This window comes from Lissotriton helveticus, chromosome 2_1 (genome assembly GCF_964261635.1).
Source record: "Lissotriton helveticus chromosome 2_1, aLisHel1.1, whole genome shotgun sequence".
NCBI classification, from domain to species: Eukaryota; Metazoa; Chordata; class Amphibia; order Caudata; family Salamandridae; genus Lissotriton; species Lissotriton helveticus.
Genome location: NC_136059.1, coordinates 828,111,838 through 828,138,367, shown reverse-complemented (window position 1 = coordinate 828,138,367; position 26,530 = coordinate 828,111,838). Strand labels below are relative to the sequence as shown.

The following is a 26,530-nucleotide window of genomic DNA, read 5'->3' as shown; positions in this document are numbered from 1 at the left end:
CATAAAAAACCAACATGCCTGTTCTGGTAGCTATGCTCCTAGAACCACACATTCCCCGTTCCGTGCATGGTAAGTGAAGTGTGAGAATGGGCCTCATTCACAAGGTTGTAACAATGCATGGCATTTGGCTACACATTGTTTTGACATTATTCCTTAAAATGCATTCATCCACATTAAAGTATCTTCTTGTGTTGTTTAGTTTGCAGTTTGTCATTGTCATCATGGTCCTGGGTTTGGAGATCCAAGACACATTGGCATGCATGGAAAGTGGCTCTTAGGTAAAGTTGACAGTGGCAGTGAACACATGCATAGCTACTGATATCTTTAACCCCTTGCCTGGGGGCTAATTCCCCCGCTGTGCTGGGGGGAGGGGGGCGCGTGCAGCGCCCCGGTGCTCATGACGAGCTCAGCCACGGTGGCCGTGTGCTCCTGACATCTGTATCAAATGGCTAGTTTCTGCTTAGCCCTGTGCTTTCCATCATGCCTTGGAACATCACCTGTCACTGTCCTCAGTTCTTCCCCCTTCCCCCACACCCCTCAGGACTCTGTCTGACCCTCCACTGGCTATGTACACAATGTGGGGGTTATTGTCAAAAGAACTGGGCCAGTCTCAATTCCTACAATGCACTTGTAAATAAAAGCACGGAAGTTACATAGATGTGTGTTGCCTGTGACCATCAAACTTGAGACGTGTCAACAATGCCTAAGCTGTGTAGCCAGTACAACTAATCCAGACTGCCTTTACAAAAATGGGTTCTGCTGAGTCTGTGTCTCTGATAGGCAGTGAGATGACAGGACAGGTGTGAATAAGCCAATGGCTCAAATCTCCAAGATAACATGGTTTCTGGAACTTTGCATTTGCCTACGTTCAGGATGGAGAAAGGGACTTGAATCTAGATTCAAGTCAGTGTCAAGCCACATGACGTGGCTGTACCTTGCCTTGCTAATAAGGCATACTTTGAAGCAATACTTATTGTCAATGGGATGGCAATGGTCGGTGTCATGCCATACCACATTTTAAGAGAGATCCCACACCAAATTCACAAAGATGATGAAGCATAATGTTTTTTTCAACTCCGTAAGAAAACGTAATCAGCAGCCTATCACAATGCAATGTCAAAAGTTAACTTTGCTAGCCTACATATCATGCATGTTTGTTAATCACAATCAAACAGCAGTATGACAGTAGCCTGTTCCTTGAAGATAACGTCATACCATTCTTGGATATTCACCTGAATCGGTTGTGGAATGTATCCTTTGTAACCAACCTCTAACTCATCACTTCATTGAATCACATTAAACATCAGTGACAGAACACATTACTAACCACTTAAACTTTATTTTAGAAAAAGATACCAACTAACCTAAAGATAACACTAATAACCTATCCTAACCTACACTAATCCTACCTATGCTAATTGAGATGTACAGTAAACTACCTTGACTCATACTATACACATAACAACATATATTATACATCAACCCACCTCCCCATTAAGACACATCTTTGGACATGACCAAGACAGCTTAACCCAGACATGAACTAACTAAACATACATCCTAAACAAATATATATATATATGCTTTTATGACCTTTTTATTTAACAAGTAAAAAATACATCAATCCCCTACCCAAAGGAAAAAGAAACGTAACCCAAAACATTATGTAAAATGCAATAAAAAGTTTAAAACCTTACCTATACCTAACACTAATCTATACCTACTCTAAAACTACACTTACCAATACCTAAAATACCTCAGTACATCAAAATAAAACAATATGCTACAAGGAATAGAGGACTGGACAAGGGGGACGGTCAAAATATTTAGGGACTCAGAAGGGGAGCCCCAGGGCAACCTTAATATCCCGGCGGTGTGTTGGTGAAGCTGGGATGTAATCTATGTGGTGCTGAAGTTGGGGATGTTGTGCCTGTGGAGCAGGTTGTGAGGGTGCAACTGGTTTCTGAGATGAGGTGGGTGCAGCAGGTTGTGCCAGTATGGTTGTTGTGGGAGCTGCAGATGGGTGTTCATGTGTGCCACTACGTTGGACACCAGAAGGGCCTGGCATTGCATCCGTGTGCCTTTTCCAACTTGATGAGGCAGGCATGACACCACGCTTTTGTTCACTTTTCTTGTTGAAATCTGTAATAGATTTTCACAGATCTCATGCTCTTTCCTCCCAGTACCTCCCTGCCATTGCAATAAAGACCTTTGCCACCCGACGGATATGCAGATAATGTTCCTTCCGCAAATGGAACTGGCGAACTTCATCAGGTGACATGTTGTCTGTAAAAAATCAAAACATCACAAGATGTAAATATTAAAGATAAATAACCCCTTTCAGCATGTATCTCAATTGTACAAAAACAAGAAATATACACTCTTATCAAACTTTAGGTACTTCCGACATGACCTGACAAGTTCAATGTTAATGTAAATTCTAAATCACAACCGTATAGTGATACCAACATGTCAATGTATGGTATGGAACATAGCAAGGGCAGAGTGGAGTAACAACAGTGGAAGATTAGGTGAGTCCAATGATGCCGCAGACACATACTCATAATGAGTCTACCAAGGGAATGTTCTCCAGGAGACAGGTCATGACAATTATACAAAGACATAGGGTGCACTGGTTGCTATAGTGGCAGACCATTAAGCATGTCAGGGGTACTCATGTAGAACAGTATAACAACTCAAATTTCATCAGTCCACCACCAAGTTGGATATGTCACCACAGCTTCACATCCCTGAGTCAGGCTGTGTACATATACTAGAAACATCTGAGTAAACGTAAGTCACAAATCTGATGATTGGAAGGCAACAGAGCATATTTTCAAGGAAGTGTCGGAGTGCGTTGTTAGCTTGCTATGCATCACACTGTGCTCTGCCACTATGGAAACGCAGAGCTGCAGCATATTGGAAACATATTGTTGCAGCACTGCATTTCCACTTGTGCAAGTGCAAATCTCTTCATGCTAGCGCCAACACAGGCACCCTTGCACAATAGTGCAAGAGGGTCTGCGTTGAGCAGAAGATAGTTTATGTGATGGAAGGCTCACCTTCATGCACATTAACAATCAGTGGTATTTTAGTGTTTCCATGTGTGCCGTCCAATGCGGCACACATCAGAACTGCAAATATGATGAGCAAATGAAAGCCCGCACATTGACACCCCTCATGACACTACAGACCTCTTAACCCATCCTGTTTTCCTCATACCATTCTTTTTATTTTCAATCTTCCCCCTCATCACTTCATAGTGTTGTGGTCACTATCCCTTCTCCCTGTTTGGTCCCGTTCTGTTTTCTCCCCTAACGGTTTCGTTAAGATGTTACGGTGGTTCTCTCCACCGACACGCCGGTTGTAAAACTGTATATATTGCATTGGTTGATGGTCTCCATCTGACACTCAGTACTCCTGATTACACACCACATCGGGTGACACGCCACACACTGCCTATTGGGAAGGACACAGAGAAGATGAGGAATTACTGGGGCATGCCGCCTCCCGCCAACTCTCACCTCACAAAACTCCAGGCTGCATTCCTCTGGATGCAGAGCGACATCACGCCCATTACAGCCCCAATAACTATCCATATTGTCCTGTCAATTCTACTGAACGACTTGTGATGCATAATGATTATCTTGCTATGCGTTATCATTGTACTGTATTGTCGCTATGTTACCATGCAACATATGTGTGTTATTTCCTCTTAAGCATCGCATGCTTGTGTATTGATTATCAATGTCAAAAAAACAATAAAATATATTTAAAAAAAAAAAAAATGAGCAAATGAAAACGTATCATTCTTGCACATCTTTGAGAACTTGTTTTCTATGGTCTTACCTAATACGCACTCCCACATATTCATGCTGCCCTTATCGACATGGTGCAGCGTACAAAATACCTTAAAGTTTTCCTCTCTCACAGACAACCAAAATATATCAGCAAGGCACTGGCCAGTGGTGTGTGGGTCCTTGAAGGCATCTCCATCTCCCTGAGTAATCAATGGTCTTCCAACTTTGACACATGAGGGGGAAAAATTTATTATACATAACTTTTCACACGTGTCATGTTCTTTATTGAAGTCATCTACATTAAATTTGATGAACTGTAACAGTTATGTCTCTGTTTATGTTGCATACATGAATGGATGTGCTTTGCCTGTCTAACACACAACACATCACAATTGCAGCCTTGTGGACTACAAGACAATCCTGCAAGTATACATGCTCATATTGCGACAACAACTTGAGGGACACATTCACAAGGGACTGTTTGCCTCCACAGAGTCACTTATCTTAAGGTTGAGTAGTCAATATGGGCCTAGAATTTTTCACAAGGGTGTGTTCAGACACTTTACGTGGTTTGATCCCGCCTTATGTATGAGGCAGCCTTTCACACTCTACTTTGTGTGAAGTGTTCCAATGGGAATGTGTGTTGTGATGGGAACTACACCACAACAGACAACACCCATATCATATTCCAATGGAGCTATATTTAAAGGGTGGCATACATATGCCCCTGCGCCAAAATGGGAAAAGTTAATAAATGCTAAGAGCCTTGCACAACAGGGATAGATGATTGATTTCATCAGGTCATGTGTTTTGTCATGTGTGCTGCATTGCACAGCACACATAGAAACATGATATTGCACATTCTGATTGTTTATGTGCAGGAGGCTACAAATGTATGTGCATGGTCAATCATTCACATCAACACAGGCACACCCGCACAATGGTGCAAGGGTGGCTGTGTTGGAGCTATTCATCTTTGGTTTACCAAAAGGGGATACCATCATCATGTTGAGTGTATAACATTGTGTCACTGACAACAGTTGTTATCGAGACAACACACTGTGATATTATCCAACTTTTGTCATTTGCATACCACCTTGCCTGCCAACAATGATCCCCAGGTGATCCAAGAGGTCTCTCTCACGTCTGACACAATCCTACCATTGATGCTTCCACTGGTGGATAGTCATGTTCACCCCGAACATGTGCATCATGTGGTTGCGGGTGTGCTCCCATCCCACCTTCCTGATTTTAACATCATAGCCCTGCAGGATTCGTCCCCCACTCTCCACCATCCGTGGCAAAAAAAGTTCACCATTATTTGGCTATAACCTTGTAGGAAACAAATACACAGTGGATCTATGCTTAACAACAGTATGTGTCCAGAAACAAAGATTTCATCAGAAAAATATAATTTTTATTTTGTTTATAGATTTTGGTATATAAAATTCAGAATAATGAAAAATATTTGTACTATATATATATAGGATTCAATGAAAATCAATATATCATGATCGTGTTCAAGTGCAATTTCTAACTAGTACCTCATGCAGCTTGTACAATTTGTTACACATAAAATGATATACATGGTTGCAACCAACATTCGTACCTATTTAAATTGATATACATGAATGTGGGCTAATATTCGTATTGTATCTGAATAGGATCAAACACAAGGTATGTATCAGGGTCTAGAGCATGGACAAAAACTGAGGTAAGTCAGTACACGATAAGTATCAGACTATCCTACTATCTATTCATGGCTAACATGGTTATAATCTAATCATGGCTACCATGGTTAAAATCTCATGGCTATCATGGTTATAATATACGTGCGGTTCGGTGGGACACCTTCATCAGGTAGCCATATGTGTCTAAAGAAAGAAAATAATACATATTGAAATGGCATACAATTATTGTATGTACATATATACATCATCTGGGCACATATTGTAAATCCTACTAATCAGCTGTGTGTAGCACTAGATCGGAAAATGATGTCTTAAATAGCATTAAAAACAAGGTTGAAAAGCAAAAACTGCGTCACAGAGAGATCGAAATTTAAAAAGAGTGAAAAGAGAAGAATTCATATGGATTTAAATAGACAAAACCAAATCACCACTGAAGAAAACCGAGCCCAAAGTGCTACAAACCATTTAGAGTGAATGCCAAAGGAAGCCCCCAATGCCCCCTCTGACATCTGGCCCTCCCTACCCTGACCCAACATCTAAAAAACACTACTGAACACACTATCCCAAAATAAAACCCAAGTAAATACACCTAAAAACCTTAAATCTTACAAATATACCCCTTTGACAAACACCTGACAAGATAATCACAAAGATGCAAAAAACACGTAAGGACAAAGGCACAGGACTCAGTTGGGACAGTAGACTACACACCAAACCACTGTCTTACACAACAACACCAGCAGACAACTTTCAACACCTCCACATCTCTCAACAGACACTAACAGTGTGGTTAAAAGAGAAATTGAAAGTGTACAGTACTCCTTCCTGAAACAGGACGCAGACTGACATCACTTCCTGGGCGTTTGCGGCTCGTTTTTTGACTCTGCAGGAAAATATTTGCCGCTGAGGGGTAAGTGGGAATTTTTCATTGTAGAAATATATATTTAGCGAGTAATTTCCCTGGCGGTTATCAGAAAAATATCGCTTACATGACAACGCAGCAAATATTTTACCGCTAAGTGCTAGTTGATATGCAAAAGTACCATATTGCAGGAAATTGCAGGACTAACAGCACCATAGGATGTGATCTGTGTTGTGTAGGTGACTTCAGTCATTCTGATATGTCATGATCCCAGTACTCAGTCAACATGCACTCGTGGCTCACATTGATGTATATCCATGTTTTATCTTGTGTGATAGAAAATGCATGGATTAGTGCTAGTCATAATGGTTACCAGTGGTTGTATGAGTGACTTTATATGAGACTGTTACAATACACATTGCTGTGATGGCTGTACCAGTTTAATGTGCTTGCAACAACATGAACTTGAACAACAGGCATTCACTACTTGTATTGAAGATTTATGATGCAGCATAGAATGCGAAGGCTTCACTACAGAATCACATTTGAGTATTTGCTTAACTGGAGGGAAAGATGTGCACATTTACAAAAGTCTGTGCAAAGTCACTCATGGGCATGATTTCAAGGTGTTGTGTACCGCATTTTTGAAGTTGCTTAGCAGCAAATATTTTTGGACGGTCTCTATCGACCAGATCCATTGTCATGTTTATTTATTTTTAAAGTTTTATAGAGCGCGGACAAGACCCTTGCGGGTATCAGAGCGCTTTACAGTAAATGAGGATAATTACATCATACATTAAGGGTATGCAAGACTAATATACATAATACCAAAGAGAAAACAAAAAGCAAATCAACAGGATGCAGAGCAGGAGAGACCTGATGAGTCATGGTAATACAATAAAGATATGTAAGTCAAATATGTATAACTTCGCTGAGCAGACAAAAAGCAAAGCAATAAGGTGCAGAGCAAAGGCGGACTGATGAAGCATGGTAATGGCAAATAGATTGATACGGTTGACAAGTTTGACAACAGGTATGGAAGTTCTCACGGAACCATAGGACTTTGTTTAAGTGAATTTTGCCATAAGAATGCCTTTTACTTCCAATTTGAAGGATGCAGTGGAGGTGTTTAGTCTTGTTTCCGGGGGAAGAGCATTCCATATCCTGGACGCCATTCCTGAGAAGGATCATTTATATGTTTTTTTCTTGTTGAATCTTTGTGGCTTCAGAAGGAGGGTTTCCGCACTTCTTGTGGATCTTATCCCACCAGATATTGTGAGTTTTTGTGTGCAATGTATGTACAATACTTTGTTACCTGGCATAAGGATCAGCTTGTGTTAGAAACAATTGGCCATCACTCTAGCGTGACAGTAATATTCATCTTGAAGCTAAGGAGAAACAGAAATGATGGCTGGACAGTTAGCGTTCAAAATATTTGATGGAAGTCAGCCCTCCGTAACATTTAGGCTAAATGAGCCTACAAAGACCCCACTGATGATGTATTAAGAAATGTATGCACCAGACTCCAGAATGCAGCAGCCATGACCAAAATCTGCAGAGGTCAACAACCCCCACAAAGACATGTACAGACATGATGTTGATCCAGACTCCGAGGTGAAGAGGAAATGCTGAAATTGTGCCTCATGTCTGAAGAATGGCACATTGTTGGCGTGAAACTTCAATGCTGCACTTTACGTTGCACACTTCTTGCACCAGCATGCCGTCAATGCCTGGAAGCTTAGACAGTCCCCATGGACTTGAAACCACGCTGTGCTTATGTATGGGACCTGGAGTGGTAGGCACAGGTGCTGCGGAGTTAAGACTGATGTTGGAGGCGGAGCGTGTATCCTATGAGAGCCTGTTTCCCCTTGCTGTAGACATTGATGTGTCAGCAATCATCCTTACCTGGGCAAAGTCTAGCATATCAGATGTAGACACATTGCTGACCTGAGAAGCCCGCATGGTGCACCATGTAGCTGTGAACAGTCGAGGTGCTCATGATTATGAACAAAAGGTAGTCTGCATTGCATGACACGCACCACCACTACACTAGGGTGAAAGGGGAGATAGCCAATGTTGTGCTGCACCTCTCAACACCACCATGCCAGAGGAGGTTGTGCTGGCCGGACACTGTGGAGGGTGAGGCCCCTGACCTGCGCAAATCTTGTGTGGCAAGGGACCTGTGACTAGGCACCTAAAGGGGGGCAGTTGCATCTCCTGCATCTGGAGGTTCCCCTGCAGACTCGGAGTGCACAGCTGTACCCAGGCTTGTGAAATCTGGACTGACAGAGGATTTAGATGGCTGAGTCACTGATTCTGAGAGGACATGGCGGTTTGAGGCCTGGTGTAGATATCCAGGTTAGGAAAAGGTTGGACAGGGAGCGGAGGAGGCCCAGGGGTTGTGTCTGAGCATGAGCCGTGAGCACACTGCTTGTACCACCAAGATTTCAGTGGTCACTGTGAAACATGGAATCTGGCTGCCAAAGTTAGATTTGAGGAGGCGACCAGGTGGTGCAGCCTTTCCTCGCCCCATGGTATTGAGCTCTTGGGTGTACAGTGGATATCCCTTGGTACTATCCGGATGGAGATTTCTGTCTAGCAGACCCCTGACTGGAGGAGAGGGGTTGGTTGACCACACTGGACTGCAACACATGGCATGCATGGTGCCTGGCCACCTAGCGCAACGATGTATGTTCAAGAATATTGTATACATTCCTTGAGAGATACAAACTATGTGACATGGCCATTCTTTTGAGATGCATGGTTGTTTTTGTGTTCAACTGTACCTGCAGATGTAGGGATATTTTGCATGGTGGAGTGGTGATTAATCCCTAGATTATACATTAAGTAATTGGTATTTATTAACTTGTAGTGGCCGTCCAGAGAGCGGTGATGCAACTTCATAGTGCTACCATATTTTTTTGTGGTCCATTCTTAATGTAATTGATTATATGTTACTTGCATGTTTTGGCAGAACTTATTGGTTTCCCTGTTGCACTTTACTCATGTTTATGTCTGTTGTCTGTCTTGGGGGTGTCAACACAGACTAAGTGTGATGGGATGAGGCAATAGCCAGTTCTCCACATTTATTGCCATGCCACATTCATGTTGTTGTGCATGTGACATTAACGCTTTCCTGCCATTGCATTGCCATGTCTATAGTTCTACATACACGTTGTTGATTGCTGATGCCTTGCTGGTTGTCCCATGGCTGACATAGGAGTCATTGTTTAAGCGTATGAAACTATAGCATTGTTAGATCACTGCAGTGTTGAAGGATGAATCATGCACAGTGTTAGTGATGCAAGACGTTCTTATTTGTCATTACAGTGACAAGTGTCAGCTTGGGAAGTAGTGTCACTTGCTAATGCTGAATAAATGGGTATGCTTGGAGTTAAAAGCATTCCCTGCACTGTATTGATACATCTGTTAGTCTGACTCTACTATCCGTTGATTCTTCATCCTCAAGTTGATCCAGTACACCGTAGTCATATATCTTTGTGACTTTGGTCAGTTACCATTTTTCATGTGGCACAGATTACATAGAGATGTTGTGTTTCAAAATTTATGATGGATTAGGGCTGTGTGGCCCCAGCTAAAATGATGCATCAGAAACACATTGTATGTTGTAATACGCTCTTGTGTGGAAACAGACCAGATTGTGCTCACACACTCACAAACACTTTTTATCTCTCTATGTGAAACCATACGCAGTCAGAAGTTTAGATGTCCAACACATTGGCCCATTCCCAGTCTTACTTTAGTTGGTGTCATATCCCCTGCTAGGTGAGTGACCTGTGTGACACTGTTGTTTTGATTAAATAACTTTACATGATTGTTCCCCTTCTGAAGTCACAAACCAAGCATAGAAGACATTGATGTTGTGATATTTTATTGGGGAAAATCAGATTGTGGAACCTTTGGTTCACATAAATGTTTGAAACAAGACATTTTAAAGTTGTCATTATGCAAAGAAGTTCCGGATGATGGCATCCCTTCTTGTTGTTGCAGCAGCTGAAGTTATGGTGTGGCTTGCATTGACTTCTGCATCCTGCCCATCCTCCGGATTGTCCAGCTCTTCCCGCAAAATACAACACACCAGTACTATTTCGCTGACCAATTTAGGCCTTGTCAGAAGACTTCCCTCCCAAAATATCAAGGCAATGGAACCTGGATTTGAGAACTCTGAAAGGTCTGTTCCACAATGGCCCTTGTGGGTCCCAGTGCCACATTATAGTCACTGTGGGCCTGTGTGTGGGTCACTTTAATGAGGGTCATCACCCATGGTGATAGTGCATTATCTATAACAGCTGAAACAGAAAATTGAGAAAAGTGTCTATTAGTATTTTGGCCTGATGTGTTTGCAGAGTAGACTTTTTTGTTTTGTGCCCATTGTGCAGCTTTCTACTTTCTCCTGCCACATGTTGTGGTACATAAAACTGACATGCATCGCTGGCATTGAATTTCCTATACTTCATAGCCTACTCATCACTATTATGCGTTTGCCCCGGTCCTGTGTAATACCTCCATGTTGTAACTGTGCAGATGTCTGAGTACCTCAAAACATCTTGACTTTATGCACTGTGTATGTACATCTGCAATATCCATCATTGTGGGATATTGTGCTGAGGGTAGCTGGCACCGGAAGCACTTGAATACTAAATGTTGCACTCAATGTGGCTTAGTTACATCCCCATTGCACCCCAGGTGGGTCACTGTTTGAGAGGTGGCAGCACTGCTACCTGGTGCATTCTACTTACTGGGACATGTCAAGCCAAAGCACATGTCTATTCATGTCCTTGTACATATGGTAAGTTTGAAGTCGATTTATTGCGTGTTGGGGCAGGCCATGGATATTCCTGTGTGTGTTTCCACACAACACAAATTTATTTGGCTACATTTCTGCATTTGGTATTCATTTTACACCTGAAAATGCATCAGATTGATTCGCCTCACCAGGGGAGGCATAGGGATGCACAACATGGAGTAAGATTTACATTTCTCTTATTTGTATGCTCTTTCTATGCATGCTGCATTCTGAGGAATGTGTGACGTAATGCCGCGGTACTACTCCCCGCAGGGAATCACAACACGGTCGTTACAACGACCACGTTGTGATTCCGCATACCATGACTCCGCAAGTCGGAACAACGACTTGCGGAGGGGGGGCGCCGGATGTTGGAATAGTATAATTTACTATTCCAACTCCAGTCAGTGCGGACACTAGGGAAGGTGTTGGATTTTAAATCCAACACCTTCCCCCCCTCCGCAAGTCGTTGTTCCGACTTGCGGAGTAATGGTATGCGGAATCACAATACGGTCGCTGTAACGACCGCGTTGTGATTCCCTGCGGGGAGAAAAAATTGCGGTAAACGTTGTTTACCATTCTGACACAACCCATAGTAATGGGAAATCCACTTTTGTGATTGTTTGTGTTCAATTAGGTGTCCCTTCATGAAGAAATACTTTCCTCCCCATGATGGATGCACCCTTGCACCATGGTGCATGGGTGCCTGTGTTAGTGCATATCAGCTAATTGTGCACCAGCACAGGGGATAGCAGAGTGATCTGTCATCTTGTTGTACGTATGATGCATGGCTTTGTTTCAGAAGGAATGTAGTGCAGTGCAAGCATATGCACAATCCTATTTGCTACATGTGCATTCTCACATAGTTGAGCTGCATGATTGGGTGACTTGAGGTGTGTGGCCTGTTCAGTTTGTACTTACCAACAAGCAGTCCATTTCCATAGATGCCATTCTTGAACCGCTGGTTGACGACTGATTGGCGGAACATGTAGGAATCATGAACACTGCCTGGATACTTGGCAGCGACATTGATGAATACTCCAAGATGGTCAACAATTACCTGCACATTCATTGAGTATGTGTGTTTCCTGTAGATGTGTGCAGTGTACGCAGAAGGCACAAGTTGCACATGAGTGCAGTCCATTGCCCCCAACACATTCAGAAAACCAACAATAGCATAGAAGCCTTGCTTGTTGGCAAGTTGTTCTTGAACAGTTTTGGGAAAGCGTAGATACTGCGGCGTCGGGCTGATGATGGCATCCAAGACAGTGGGGAGAAACCTGGATAAGGATGCCTGGCTGTTAGAAATGAGGTTGCCACTTCTACAGGGGGTAGCATGGAACAGAGCGGGCAGGCCAAACTTCAGAGGATAAGTGTAAAGCATTCCCGCAGTACCCACAGACGACACACCAGGCACACCACAAAAGAGACACGACACTGCTTCTGGTTGGAAAAAGAATAAGGTTTGTATTATCTCCAACCTGCAAAGGTAAACACAATAGCAGTAATCACAAAACAGGCGCTAACTGGCGCCAGGGCAATGAATGCAAGGGGGGATTATTTACATGGGAAATGGGAAAAGAATAAAAGGTAAGTAAGTCCATGGGTGTCCAGCTGAAATAAAAAGAATGTCAGGAAATGCATAAAACAGATGATTGATATTGCAGAGCAAACTCAGACCTTCATCCTTGGCCTCACCTAGAAGTAAGCTGTAGGCGTAAACTCAGGCATTAGACATAAGATACATATTAGGTATGAAGGCAACTCCTGCATGGCATCTGCATCCACTGCAACAAAAGGAACATTGAGCATACAACATTACATCAGGCCCAGAAAGGCATATTCACATTTACCATGGACACCAATAACTCTTCGGAGCACCTTGGGGCAAGTACGTACACCATCAAATCAACTTTAGGTGCAAAACCTTAACATCAGGCTCCATCACATAGAAAGTACACAGAAGCCTAACTTTGGCATTCACATGGGGCACCAACCTGAGCACCTGGGCATAGGCACATTAGTATGTAGGTGTCACCATTATCTAGGCCCACATTCTTTAGGGGCAACACATGAACTACAGGCTACCTCAGGGATCTAAACAGTGGTAATGAGTGCAGTCCCAAAGAGAGGGGGTCTCTAGATTTAATGTCCCCTTCCAACAGTGGCCCCTCAACACTCTGGGCCTCTTCTGTCACAGGGTACTTTAGGGGTCTCACACAAGGGTAACTAGCAGTCTCCTGTATCATCTGGCCCTTCGTTGCAGGTGCCCACTACCAGAAGGCGCACCTGGAAGGCAACACTGTCCCTGGGGTGGGCACCGACCCTGTGCCCCGACACCCCCCCCAATTCCAGCACACGCCCCACTCACCGGCTCCTCATTGAGGTCTGGGGCAGGCAGAGGGGGCCCTCGCTCTTCCGCAGCTCCCCTCATTGATGTCCTGGCTGATTCGGTCCCTGCTGGACGACCGCTGGTTCTGCGGGGCTCTCCCCTCCACCTGGGGGTCCCTACAGGCTCTGCCCAGCAGCTTCACCCGGGTCTTCTGTCTTCCGCGGCAAGTGGGGGCTCAGACCGGCGGGGTGGGCTCCCCCTCCGGTCGCTTCGGTGGACACAGGGCTCCCTCTTGGTCACGGGAGCCCCCGCAACACCTCCCTCAGGCTTCTTCGAGTTCCCGGCAACCTCTTCTGGCAGCCCGGCCGGCAGCCAATCGCTGCGCGGCCTTCAGGGGGCATGGCCGCTCGGGCCAATCCGTGCGCGGCGGGCTGGGGGCGCGACTGGTGACGTCACCGGTGCCCCAGCCACGTGATGCTGGCACTCTGCGGCTTCAGGGCCTAGCACGGCCTTCTCCTCACTCCGGCGGCCCTCTCCTGGTGCCGGGGGCCGCCGCGATGACACCCACAGCAGCGGAGGCCTCCCCAATGTAGCACCGGACCGCAGCAGTGATTACAGCAGCTTACATCCGGCGCGAGTCAGCGCCAACACTCCCCGGGCTGCGGCGATGAGATCGGCAGCGATAAGGGGTAGGCTCCCTTTTCATAAGGCTCAAAAGCGCGCCAAAACGCGGGGTAGGCACCCGTGGCGCTATTCAGGTCCACAGTTCCTTTTGGGGCCACACAATCCTCCCAACACGGCGCTCTGGGAAATAATAGTGCTTAGAGTACACAAAGGCACTTTGGGGGGCAGGAATATAGCACTTCCCCAGCGCTTCAAAATTATAACGCTTAACAGGCAGCTCCTCACAGCACAGCGCTTCCCAAGGGCCACATCTTCACGAGGATAGCGCTTGACAGGTATAGCGCTCCCAGACTATAGCGCTTAGCAGGTACAGCGCTTGGCAGGCACATCGCAAAGGGGGCGGACAGTCCCAGCAGCAGGCCCAGGGATCCCAGGGTAACTCTTCTCACCTCCTGGGGGGCGGGGGTTCCAGTCCACAGCACTCCTTCCCTTCTTGGGCGCTTCTTCGCGCAGCGCTTGCGTGGGGCGGGATCCCGACAGCTCCAGGGACCATGGGGGGCCCTCCTTCTTCAGGGGCCCTGGGGACAGAGCAGTAGGCACTACTGGGCCAGGTCAGCAGGTAGTGGGGCCATCATCAAAACAGGGTGGTAGGCTTTCACCATCCTCACTGCAGCGTGGCCCTCCTCCTACACAGCAGCCTGAACTCCTGAAGTGGGGCTTCACACGCCCTGGGGACAGTAGGGGGGTCCTAGATGGGTGCAGGGCCCATCACACAGGCCCAAGTGGCGATATCCCCTGGCAGCAGGTCCCCTCACATTCCTGTCCCAGCTCTGTCTCAGCATATGTCAACTCTACTGCTCTACCTATACCAGAAAGGCTGAACGCCTCTAGAATTCTCAGGCGAACTAGTTCTAACTGGCTCAGGGGGAGAAGTAGAGCACCCTGGGTGCCAGACTTTCCCTCCAAATGCTGGGGTGGCTGGGTACCTAACGACTAGACTGCTAACCTCCTGTAGTCAGTTGGCACAACGCACAGCCATTTCAAATGCAAAACACAAATGCAGCATTTCACCAGGGTACATGTTTACAATGGGGGAAATTAAATGTACACACCATTGTGCTGCATTTAACATTACACAGGGCATCTCATACCTCACATGGCCTATTCGGTAACCTTCACCATGGGGGAGACATCCTACAATAGGAGGGTAAAGGCAACAAATGTTGGGGGAAAAGGGTCAAGTCCAACACTGGCAGACTCTGGTCACTCTAGCAGTGGTGGGTTGAAAGGTGCTGAGGCAAACATGTGCAACACAGCAACTAGCTTGTTCTGCGGAGGGATGTTAGTGCTGTGCTGGGATGTGGCCTGCAGCCTTTGCGCTATCTGATTGAGTAGGGGGTAGGATGGAGGACCTTTTTAGCCTGTAATGGGCTATCCCCTCCTTTGGCAGGAGGTGTCTGAGGGTGATCATCTGGCAGTAGACCAGCTCTCTTCTGCGGCACTGCCTCTGTGGTGGTGGTGATCTTCTTGGGGCTCCAAGTTGCAATAGTAATGGCTTCATAGTGTCATTGATGTTGCCAATGAGGGTCTGGGATTGCCTTCCTTATATAAAGGTGTGCTTGCACCATTTGTAAGACCACGTAAGTCTTGATATTAGAAAACTGCTGATAATTTGAGTTAGCAGCAGGTTTGGGGGGTTATCGACGTACTACTGGGATTTCCTTGTAAATGTTGCGATGTGTGTTTAGCTGCAGTTTTTTCAGGGGATCACCTACCTTACATCTCATTTTCGTTAAGTCACGCAAACAGAAGTGACAATCTTGAAAATTCATGTTTATGCTGGAAAATTGGACATAACTGCAGATAGCAGCAAGTTGTAAATCAGGTGATTAAAACAAGCAGACGCAACGTCAGAAAAATGACGCTACGGTGGCGTTAAGTTCTTGTAAATATGCCCCATGTTTTTTTCTGATATGTGACCATTAATTTTAACAAATATGTTATCTTAATATTTTATTTCTAATATTTAACTAAACTATTTTTATTTAGTGAAATGCATTACATGTAGATATTTAGACTCACAATAATTACAAAGTTTTTGCATTCCATTTAATTTTCATTTTTTATTTTCCAGCACTCTAAAGCCAACTTGCTACATTAGGCCTACCACGCAACGCCTCTGTCACCAATATTTGCACTGTCTCCATGCATGGTCAGGACTTAAAACTTACTTACCTTCAATAACGGTATACCTGGTAGATACATAATCTTACTGTAGGTTCCTCTCCTTAAAATTATCCTTCAGAATGGCAGAGTGGTCCAAAAGCTTTTTCTCCAGAAGCAGTTCTCCAGCTCCGTCAGGTGGCAGTATACTTCAGCCGAAACTCCTCCTAATGGATATGACCACACTTGCGTATATTAGGTTCCAACCTGCATGATGACGTCAGTTCCTGACTTTTTCCACACCCCAGCAAGATGTGCGGAGAGAAATCAAGACAGCATCAACAACAGCAATAAAAAATACATTACACATTTGCACACACTGGGGTCTTATTATATAAGGTGCTGATTCACAGATGGAGCAGCGAGGGAAGTGAGGATTTTGCAGGCAGATTATGTATTCACAAGAAATACCATTACCAAAGGTAAAATACTGATGGGTACCTCGTCCTGCAGATTCCCAACCTCGAAAGTGAGTTCCAAGGGAATCTCAGCACATCTTAAACGGTTTCTCATTGTAATGCCTACATTAAAATAGCAACAAATACATTTCAATTTTGTTTGACACTGTCACCATTGGAGATCCGGGGTTGCAAACCACCTGCTACCACCTCCAGCGCTGTTGCCCTATCCACAGTGCCATCTGTATTGAATGACAGGGCATAGTAAGTCTCCCTCAACATATATGAATAGCTCTCAGTGCATGTTTGTTTAGATACACTGCTAATTATCTGGGCTTCTCGGGTACTGAACTGAAATGGTTCTATTCCTTCCTAGAGAACAGATTGCAAAACATTTGGAGGGCGACAAGCTATGCCCCACCATCTCAGATCCAAATTGGGGTTCCACAAGGATCAACCCTATCCTTGTCACTATTTAACCTATACATCGAACTATTAACTGAAGTTCTGTATAAAGCTAACATTTAATTTTACATGTATGCTGACGAAACCCAGCTGTATATGACGATATCATCTCCGGAAGAGATCAACACTATGAATCAAGCTCTCAAGAAAACCGTTGAATGGCCAGCTGACAATCATGTTAAGCCAAACTCACAAAAAACGAATTCCTTCTGATCTCTCCTCCTATGAGTTCAGCCAAGATTAAAGAATGAACGAAAATGATCATAGCACTAAACGGTACCCCAACGATAGTTGACTAAACCAAATCACTGGGTATCACACTATATAAAGATCTAAACATGCGAGCACACATCAACACAATGGCAAAAAACGCTTGTTTTCATCTGAATTACCTCAGACAAATGAAGTCACTCATCGATCCCGTGGATCTGAATATGGCAGTACAGGCACTGGTCATATCAAGAATTGAATATGGATGCACAACTCTATCAGGACTGCCTAAGATATCAACAGCTCCCCTAAAAGCCTGTCCAAATGTAGCAACTAGACTTATAACGAAAACCAAAAAATACGACCACAACACTCCACATCTGAAAGCGCTCAACTGGCTATCATACGAGGCAAGAATAGAGCAAAAAACTGCATGTATTGCCCACAAGGCAATACACCACAAAACTCCTCACTACCTAGCCCAGAAAGTTACGCTGTCCGGAGGTACTAGACCCTCTAGGGGATCGTAGGATTTTCTACTGAAACCAACATTCTTCCGTAAGAAAAAAGAGACTTACGACAGAGCATTCACGGGAGCTGCACCAAGGATCTGGAATTCGCTCCCACCCAATATCACAAGAATCACCTATGCTCCACTATTCAAAAAGGAGACTAAGTCCTTTCTGATGGGTACATTTCTCCCATAACGATCAATGTGTTGAACAGAACAATACTATAACCAGCTTGGATATAGAAGAACTCCGGCTTATCTTAAATCTAAGTACAACATGACAATCTTGACTCTAATCTAATGATTTATATTACTCCTCATTACATTTGTTTTAAGTATGGATAAATATATGCTAATGTTAGTGGAATACATAGATATGCTCTTGACGTGAAAGAATTGGATACCTGTTGATATCGAAGGTGGTTGAAATGTAAAGCGCTCTGACACCCAAACTCTGGGTCTGGTTCGCACTATAGAAAACACGGAATAAATAAAAGAAAAAAAATAAATAACCCTTCAGAATATGGCAGGGTGAACAGCATGGAGCCGTACGGCTCCGTCAGCGCTGGTCTCGGCATCGGAGGACACCTGACTGGCTCCATGTCGTCAGGAATGAGGATCGGGGGGTTGCTGCTGGTGGGCGCCGGCGATGCCGAGAACCTCTGCGCCAGACACGATGCTGGTGGTAGGTCGCTATGGTGGTGCAACCGGCGTCCGTCCAGACCCGTGATCGGGTCCAATCAGAGGCCATGGCACCAGGGCCAGAGCCACCGGCATGGGAACATTGGGAGCCCCTCAGTCTTCTGAGCCTGCAGGGCCCAAAGGCGCGCCGGCATGGTCAGGCCGCCCAAATATGGCTCACATGGTCTCATAAAACTCCTCCGGCTGAGTGGCGGTCGCTCCTGGACCTGGAAAGGTGGGGGGACGCGGAGCCGACCCAGACACCTGAGTTCCTCCGCCACATCACGAGATGGGCGGGGCAAAGTCGAAGCATGCTTCGACTTCTTGTGGTGTCTCTTACCTGACTTTAACAACTTCGACGAAGTGGACTTCCACTCACCGGAGCGGTGCTCGGACCTTCCTCTTGATCGAGACCTGGACCAGGATTGAGTCTGATGAGGAGACCTCCGTGGAGCTGGATGCAGGGCCGCGAGTGGCTTTAGGGAACGCTCCCTCAAAGCCTAGGCGCCAAGGCCTGGCAGTCGGAGCACAACCTGGAGCCATGGTTGTGCTCCAGGCACCAGAGACAAACCAAATGGGGGTCTGTGACTGACATGGCGCGGTGACAGGTGCCACACAGCTTGAACCCCGAAGTCTTTTTGCTCGACATGACTCCAAAACACACCAACGAAGCTGACAAATAGTCAAAAAAAGTCTGTCAAAAAATAACAATGGGTAGCTCTCTTCAACAGATTGCCACTGCCTGGCGCGGAAAGAAAAGAACTGTCAGCACGCCGGAGTGGCGGTTATATTGACGACGCAGACTTCACTGCGACGACGAACACAATGCTGATGAAGTCAAGCGGAGTCGACCAACGCTACCTACCGGCATGCAGGGGTACTTCTAAGAAAAATCTTCCGGATACAGCCTGATGCCTGGAAGTTCAAATGTAAGGAATCTGCGGTTAGATGTCTCTTTCAGATATTATAATCTATTTTTCTAATCCTGTGTGGAGTATTTTAGTGGTGTTTCCCAATGTGTCACTGTGTGTGTGTGTGTGTGTGTGGTTGTGTATTACACATATACCTTACACATTACCTCTTTATATAAGCCTGACGGCTCTGTGCCAAGTTACCAGAGGGTGGGCACAGGTTACCTTTTAGCGTGCATGTAGCTTACCCTGACTAGAGTGGTGGTTCCTGATTGTAAAGGGTGCATACTCTGACTCCCAAAAAACCAAAGTCTAACAATAAGTGTCTAGAGTCTTAGGTGGTTTGGTTTCCCACCCTCTCCAAGGTTCTCCTTTGCCCTTTATTAAATGATAAATATCTACATTGTGACCCGAGGGAGAAAGGTGTATTCCTGAAGAGTAGTCTCACACAGAAATGCGCGTTGGCGCAGTAGTGGGGACATAGCAGAGTTGATTACAATAAAACTATTTGAAGACTAATGAGAAGAACAATATTGAAGGAATTTGTAGGATGATAATATGCAAATATTATGAAACATCGCTACGTAAACTTTTAAGGAAGGGACCCTAAAAATAATAAATTCTTGAGAACATAGTAACATGGTGAGTATTAGGCCCAGGGACTCTTGATATTTTAGTTAGGGTGCTAAATATGGTGTGAATGTAGAATGATTAAAAGTGATGGTTGGTTGGGTTTCATTTTTAAATATTTTTTGTGTGTTTGGATTATGGGGTAAGAGGTTGGGGAGGCTTACGTATAAATAAATTGGATAGAATATTGATGTATTAGAGTAGACCAATGATTTTAATAAACAAATAAATATATGAATAGTTAAATCAAAGCATGAATGAATTAAAAGTCATGTTTTTGGATATAATCTGTATTGAATGTCTGGATTGGGATTATAAATTAGTGTAGACTGATGATCATTTTTGAAATTTTATGGGATAGGCTGCAATGTTTTGTCTTGATATTGCATGGTTTCCCTGTTACGCAACCCTCATAGGCTCTATTCTTTCTTAATTTCTTTCTTAAATGCCTAACTGCTTACACCATCGTATCTTCCTCTTTCTATTCTTCTGCACCAGGTTCTTGGCTAACGTTTGGAAGGGGGAAAAGTATAAGCTTCCAGTACCGGGAATGTTCATTTTGATTTAGATAAAATACTTCTGTGGACACTTTACTGACATGGGAGCTACTGGCCATGATTTACTGTAAGACAAGTTGTAAGAAATGCCAATGAGAAGATGAAGGCACCAGACAAATGTATACGTATTTTACATTTATATTTTATAAAACCAGTACACATAATTATGAATGAAAGAGCAGACACTGCCGTTGTATTAGTTTCACTTTCTTCTAAAACGAAAATGTTTATATTTAAAATCCTTATTATTTTGTACAAATCGATAGATATAATGTTGAAATAAATTTTTAATGACAAAGCACATTCTGGTTTTCAATCAGACATTGATGTTATTTATAATCAACAAATATCAGGCAGCAAAAGTTTGACAAACAGACAAAATTAATGAACGAAGCGAAGAATGTGCAGGGTTCTTTTTTTCCTTCGTTGTTTTTAGTGCCTTGAAGCTACCAAATGGTCTTTCTGGAGAAAACCAACAACCTCCCTTCCATTGCTGAAGAACAGCAAGAGGCGCGCGCCTTCAGAGCTTTGCATAGTCCTTCAGAATGAGCTCCAACTTCTGGCTCAGCATGATATTGCCTTTCACTTTCAGCTTGCCAGCGAAGAACGCCTAGAGGCAGAAGAACAAAAGACAAGGAAACATCAAATCCGAAGCATAGTTTCTCTTTAATGACAAGATATGAAAGCCTCGCACACCGTGGACGCCCGGGGACGTGTGTAATCAGCTATAAACACGAGTCTTTGCAACGGATACGGACACAAGGTCCAGGGATAGAGCTATACACATTTGATTTACTTCAGTCTGGGTATTTTCAGTGCCACACTACTGCTGCTGAGGCAGTTTTATGGATCGAACAGACTTTTAGAGGAAGCCATCCAAACAAGCTCAAATAAAAAATAAAAACAACACAAGGAAAGGCTGGCATTAAACTTCCCATATAGGCTTATGGCCTCCTCGCAAGCAGTGTTCATCCATCGCATGTACTCACATATTTAAAAGTCGCACATGATGTCACAAATGGAATCACAAGACATCATTAATTACTTTATTGATGATACTTTCAATTACCGGGAGCTGCGGAACTTCAGCTTTCTGTATGTTGGACACAAACTAGTGTTAAAAATACCAGTCACCGAGTTTACATTTACCTCTGCTACTTAGGCGCTTTAAGAGTCCATTCTGTACCTCTTCTAAAACAATGTATTGATGACTAGGTATTATTCATTAATCAAGGGGAGTGTAAAGCTTCCATCAGGCCACAATCTTACTTGAAGCTCGCTTCTCTGCTCTTTCCTTGAAATATAAGTGATTTCAATCAAGGGATAGGTTTTGGTGCAGAGCGCGAACTGTCCAGGTTCAAATCAGCCACTGCTCATACTCAGAATGTATTGTTGAGAACCTAAGTTATTTTCAGATTTATTGTTCAGTTCTATCAGTGACACTCATTTTCTTTTAAATGTTACCACGTTGACATATTCTTATTACTTCCATACATTCGTGGATAGAAATGCATTTCCTTTCTCTGTTTCCTATTGGATGTGAATACATATACCATGACATAACTGAAAAGGGACAGATTCAAAGTCTTGTGAACACAACATTTCAATTTCTATTTACCCTGCTTATTGTCTATCACCAGTGCTTAGACTCGGCCAGCACAGGTATGCGCAGTGGGGCGCTGAGGCGGGGCAGGGCGTAGAAGGGGGGGCAAGCAGACAGACGACGGAATAGGTTTTATTTATTTATTTAATCATACCTATTCCGTCGTCTGTCAGCTTGCCCCCTCAAACCCTGCCTCACCACGTTTACCGGTGCCGTCCGCTGCTGCTTGGAATAAATATAAAAGTGGAGGTTCTCGCTATCTAGAGTACCGGTTTGCTTCTAAGAAGTGGCAGAGCTCTCAAATGAAAGTACGCCGTCCCGTCTGAGAAGTGATACTACTCCCCATTGCAAATAAAAGAACCGCAGGCACTCACTGGTTGACACCACTTGCCCACTTCAATTATTGCCTATCTGCAACGACGATTAAAACAAGGCCTCGCTACCTTCTTTAGGGACGTCAACACAATTTGACACTGTCCCTCATAATTGCTTGAATTATTCAAGACATTTTAACCCCCCTTAACATAGTCAATTCTAACCTGGTACAAGGCACACTCCAAGCAGGAGAGGTCCCCACATTACTGAAGAAAGTAAACCTAAACTTCAGCATTTACCATCCCTTCACTCACTCACTATTTCTCAAGATGAGTGAAAGTCTAGCATCTGTTTAGTCCTGCTCCTGGATAGTCCTCATGCATACATAGACCAAACCTAAACAACTATCAGTACAGACTGGACATACATTGTGCCTCACTACCCTATTCTCCTCGGGGAAATGGAAAGAATGAAAACTGCCAACATTCCCACGTGTGGGCACTATGTACCATAATGAAAGATAGGACAAGAAATGTCATCAAAGGGCATCAGGACTGGCAAAATCCCAGAAAGTTTCAGCATGACTTCTGCCTGAGGACATGATGGCCAGTGACATCACGTTATACTTGCCTAAAATCACATGGATTAATACTATAAGAGTTCTCAAGAAATTGGATAAGGATAAAGTGGGACCGGTCAAAAACTAAAAATAATTCCAAAACCTCAGCCATTGGGAAACAAAAAAGAGAATACCGTACTAAACTAAAAACACGAGATTAACATACCGTACTGAACTCATAACAGGAGAGTAACATCACCCGTCATTTGTTTCTAATACACGGCTAGAACCACAAAATAATCCAGGCACTTTAAATTGAAGAGCAACATAGGCTGTGTAGCGTTTCCAAAAAGAGATATCTCCTTAACTGCAGCTACTAACATTGCATTAATGCATAGATATAACTGCTATATGCTTTCTCAGGATTCTGGGATAATAAAGCAAGTCCGGCCAGTGCCTTGTGGAGAAGCGTGGCTCAATGGTTAGAGCGGCAGACCCTGAAGCAGAGGTCTGGCCCGGGACCAGGGTTCAATTCCCGCCTCGGCGGCTCTTGGACTCAATTTCCCCGGACCTGATAATTCTTGCCTCGGTGCCTAGTCTAATCATGGGTGTGACTCTGGACAATAGCTTGCTTAATCTCCACAACGGCCCCAGCAACGCTTGGATGCCTGGCTTCACCTTGGGGGTGCCCAGGAGTGGACATTTCACAGGAAAGCCAGGATGGGTTCCACAGCGGTATGAATACAGCGCTACGAGACCTCTGGGTAGAAGTGCGCTATATAAATACAAACACACAACACACACACACACACACACAACATACTGTCTTACCACTGATGAGCCAAGGCCACCGCACTATTCCATTCAACTGGATGAGCAAGTTACTCCCTTTCGGCACTCGACTTTCCAGAAGTAGCAAGTCGAGCAATCAAAGCATACTCTAGAGCATTGTAGATCTTCAGTGGATGACAATGAGAGCAGATGGAGCTCAGTCATACTGCTCCAGTTGCCTCCCGTCTAGATCTTCAATTTCCACGCGTCAAGAGGAAGAAGTCACAATGTTGCCAACTCCTAAAAGCGGATCCAGGGATAAAGGGCATTGTGTCTTGTGAGCGCAGAAGGTATGGTACTGCTGTGGCAGGAGGGCACATTTGGGGGCGCCTGTGCTCACAGCTTTTTGACTCTTGCAGATGAAAGTGTGGTCTGGGTAACAAAAAGAACATGCTTCCTGGAGGCCATCACTATCAGCAATTGCCTAGACCGCTTGGGATAATGCCTAATCACTAACTGGCTAGTGAATAGGCTATTGCATTGAGCACAAATATTACCTAGGAAGGATAATTAGTCAAGTGGCCAACTTGCAGATTATGTACTCAGGAGTGGGCCATGTTACAAACGTTTGTTTCACGTCTTGCCCAAAATTTGTGTTCCTTGGCAAATCACTTTCGCTTTCTATATTCAGCTAATGTCGGCACCAAAAATTGGGAGCACGTAGAGGCACAGTTCACAGACTGCGGTATACAAAAAACATTAATTCACACCAAAATACCCTTGTGAACTTCAGATGCTCCCTACCTATATAGCATTCGTAAAATGAAAGTATTAAATAATCTTTAAATCACAGTGGTATTTAGTATCACTTACATCTATAAACTGAATGAGAAACAAGCTTTTCCAAATAAAAGGCGAGCAGGATGGACTCACAACCTGCGATTGTCATATCTACATCATTACACCAAACTTAAGTGCCTTGTATTCCAAAAGGAAATATATACTTAATCCCACTAGGATAGGTGGATGTGGTACCTTTCTGCAGATTCGTCACTTTGTAAATATTCTTAGGGGGCAAGACAGGTCCAATAACCTTTCCCTCTGCAATAACTCTTTAGCAGCGTTATATGGCACCAAGTGGCTTCAAACACTGCCTTTTATGCCCAGGGTGTGACAGCAGGAGATATATTGTGCTGGTGTCACTACCTGGTATTTTTTTCCACGTTTCCTCAAGCTGTGCATGGAACAATTAAGAGAGCATAACCGATAATGACAATAACAGCACAAAATACACTGCACACCTTGGGCTCTTATTATTAATACCACTAACTCGTCAGGAGAGGACGGAGGGTGCTGAGAAATCTGTGGAAAGATGCAGTATCCATTAGAAATATTGCTCTCAAGGGAAGTAACTTTTTGTTCTGATGGACACTTCTTTCTCCAGCTGCCTGACCTGATGGACGAGTCTATGAGCAATATCCTCCACAGAGTGGTATTGAGTTGTGCCAATTACCCAAGGACGTCATGTACCTCCGCCTTGGTAAAAGATCGGTCACTGTGGGCCTGAGTCATGAGGAACAATGCGTAGAAAAAGTATGTAATGATGACAGGAGGGCTGCTGGACAAACAGCCATTGGGAAGCCCCCGGAAGGAGCAGTAGAAGTTGGCATGGCCATTGTTGAGGGAGCATGAATGAAGGTCGAAGGGACCCTTTTGGCCAAGGCATGCCAGATCTCAATACAAAGGGTAACCCAGCGTGAGTTTGCTTCCTTACCGCTGTGTACTTCTTGGCTCCAGTAAAACTACCAAACAGGTGATTGTTCACTCTGTCCTGGCGTGCAATCGATACAGAAGACCAGAGCACAACTGGGAAGATGGCTGGTCTGGAAGGGCATGCAGTTCACTGACCTTGGGGGTCAAAGTCATTGCCACCGAGAGGTGTCAGTGTCATCAGACAAAGAGACACAGGGCATTGGTTAAGAATCGACATACCATGAGGAATGATATCACTACATTTAAATCCCACTGTAGAACTATGAACAGAGGGGAAGGAGATAAATTAAACCTTTCAGACAATCTTCTAAAAGTAGTTGTTTAAATAAGACTTGTCAGAAAGGCACATGATGGGTGATGAAGCTGTCAAAGGCCTTTAAAAGTAGCGAGAGCTGGGCGCTATAGGACAAGAGGTAGCGCCAACTGCATAACATCAGAAAAGCAGGACAGGAAGGATCCAAGCTTTTCAGCTCACAATACTTAAACATACTCCAGTAGCCTGCATAACTAGTTCTTGTGGTGGGCTTCCTGTCAGCTAAAATTACCTCACTACTTTGAAATTGAATACAAGGTTTCTGGTTGCCATGGCTCAATCCAGGGATAATTTGTAAAACACACATAAGTGCCAGGGCCCTCGCCAGGGGTCCACTGCAGCTTGCATCACACATTGCCCCTGCCAGTGCTGTCAATGAAAGTACCAAATACAATTACTAGCAATCTCACTTCTACAAGTGTGACAATTCAGACTATTCCAGGTCCCCAAACCTATAAGAATTGATTGGGCAGCAGGTAATAGTCATTTTTGAT

The 26,530-nt window shown here is 44.3% G+C and overlaps 1 protein-coding gene across 1 annotated transcript in view; it reads right to left on the bottom strand.

Moving 5' to 3' along the window:
• Nucleotides 1-20,824: 20,824 nt before the first annotated feature.
• HSD17B4 (hydroxysteroid 17-beta dehydrogenase 4) overlaps nucleotides 20,825-26,530 on the bottom strand; it is an 867,876-nt gene continuing 862,170 nt past the window's right edge. The window contains exon 24 of the mRNA XM_078675560.1: nucleotides 20,825-21,312. Within this exon, the coding sequence (XP_078531686.1) occupies nucleotides 21,223-21,312 (90 nt within the window). The 3' untranslated portion in view covers nucleotides 20,825-21,222. The remainder of the gene's footprint in view (nucleotides 21,313-26,530) is intronic.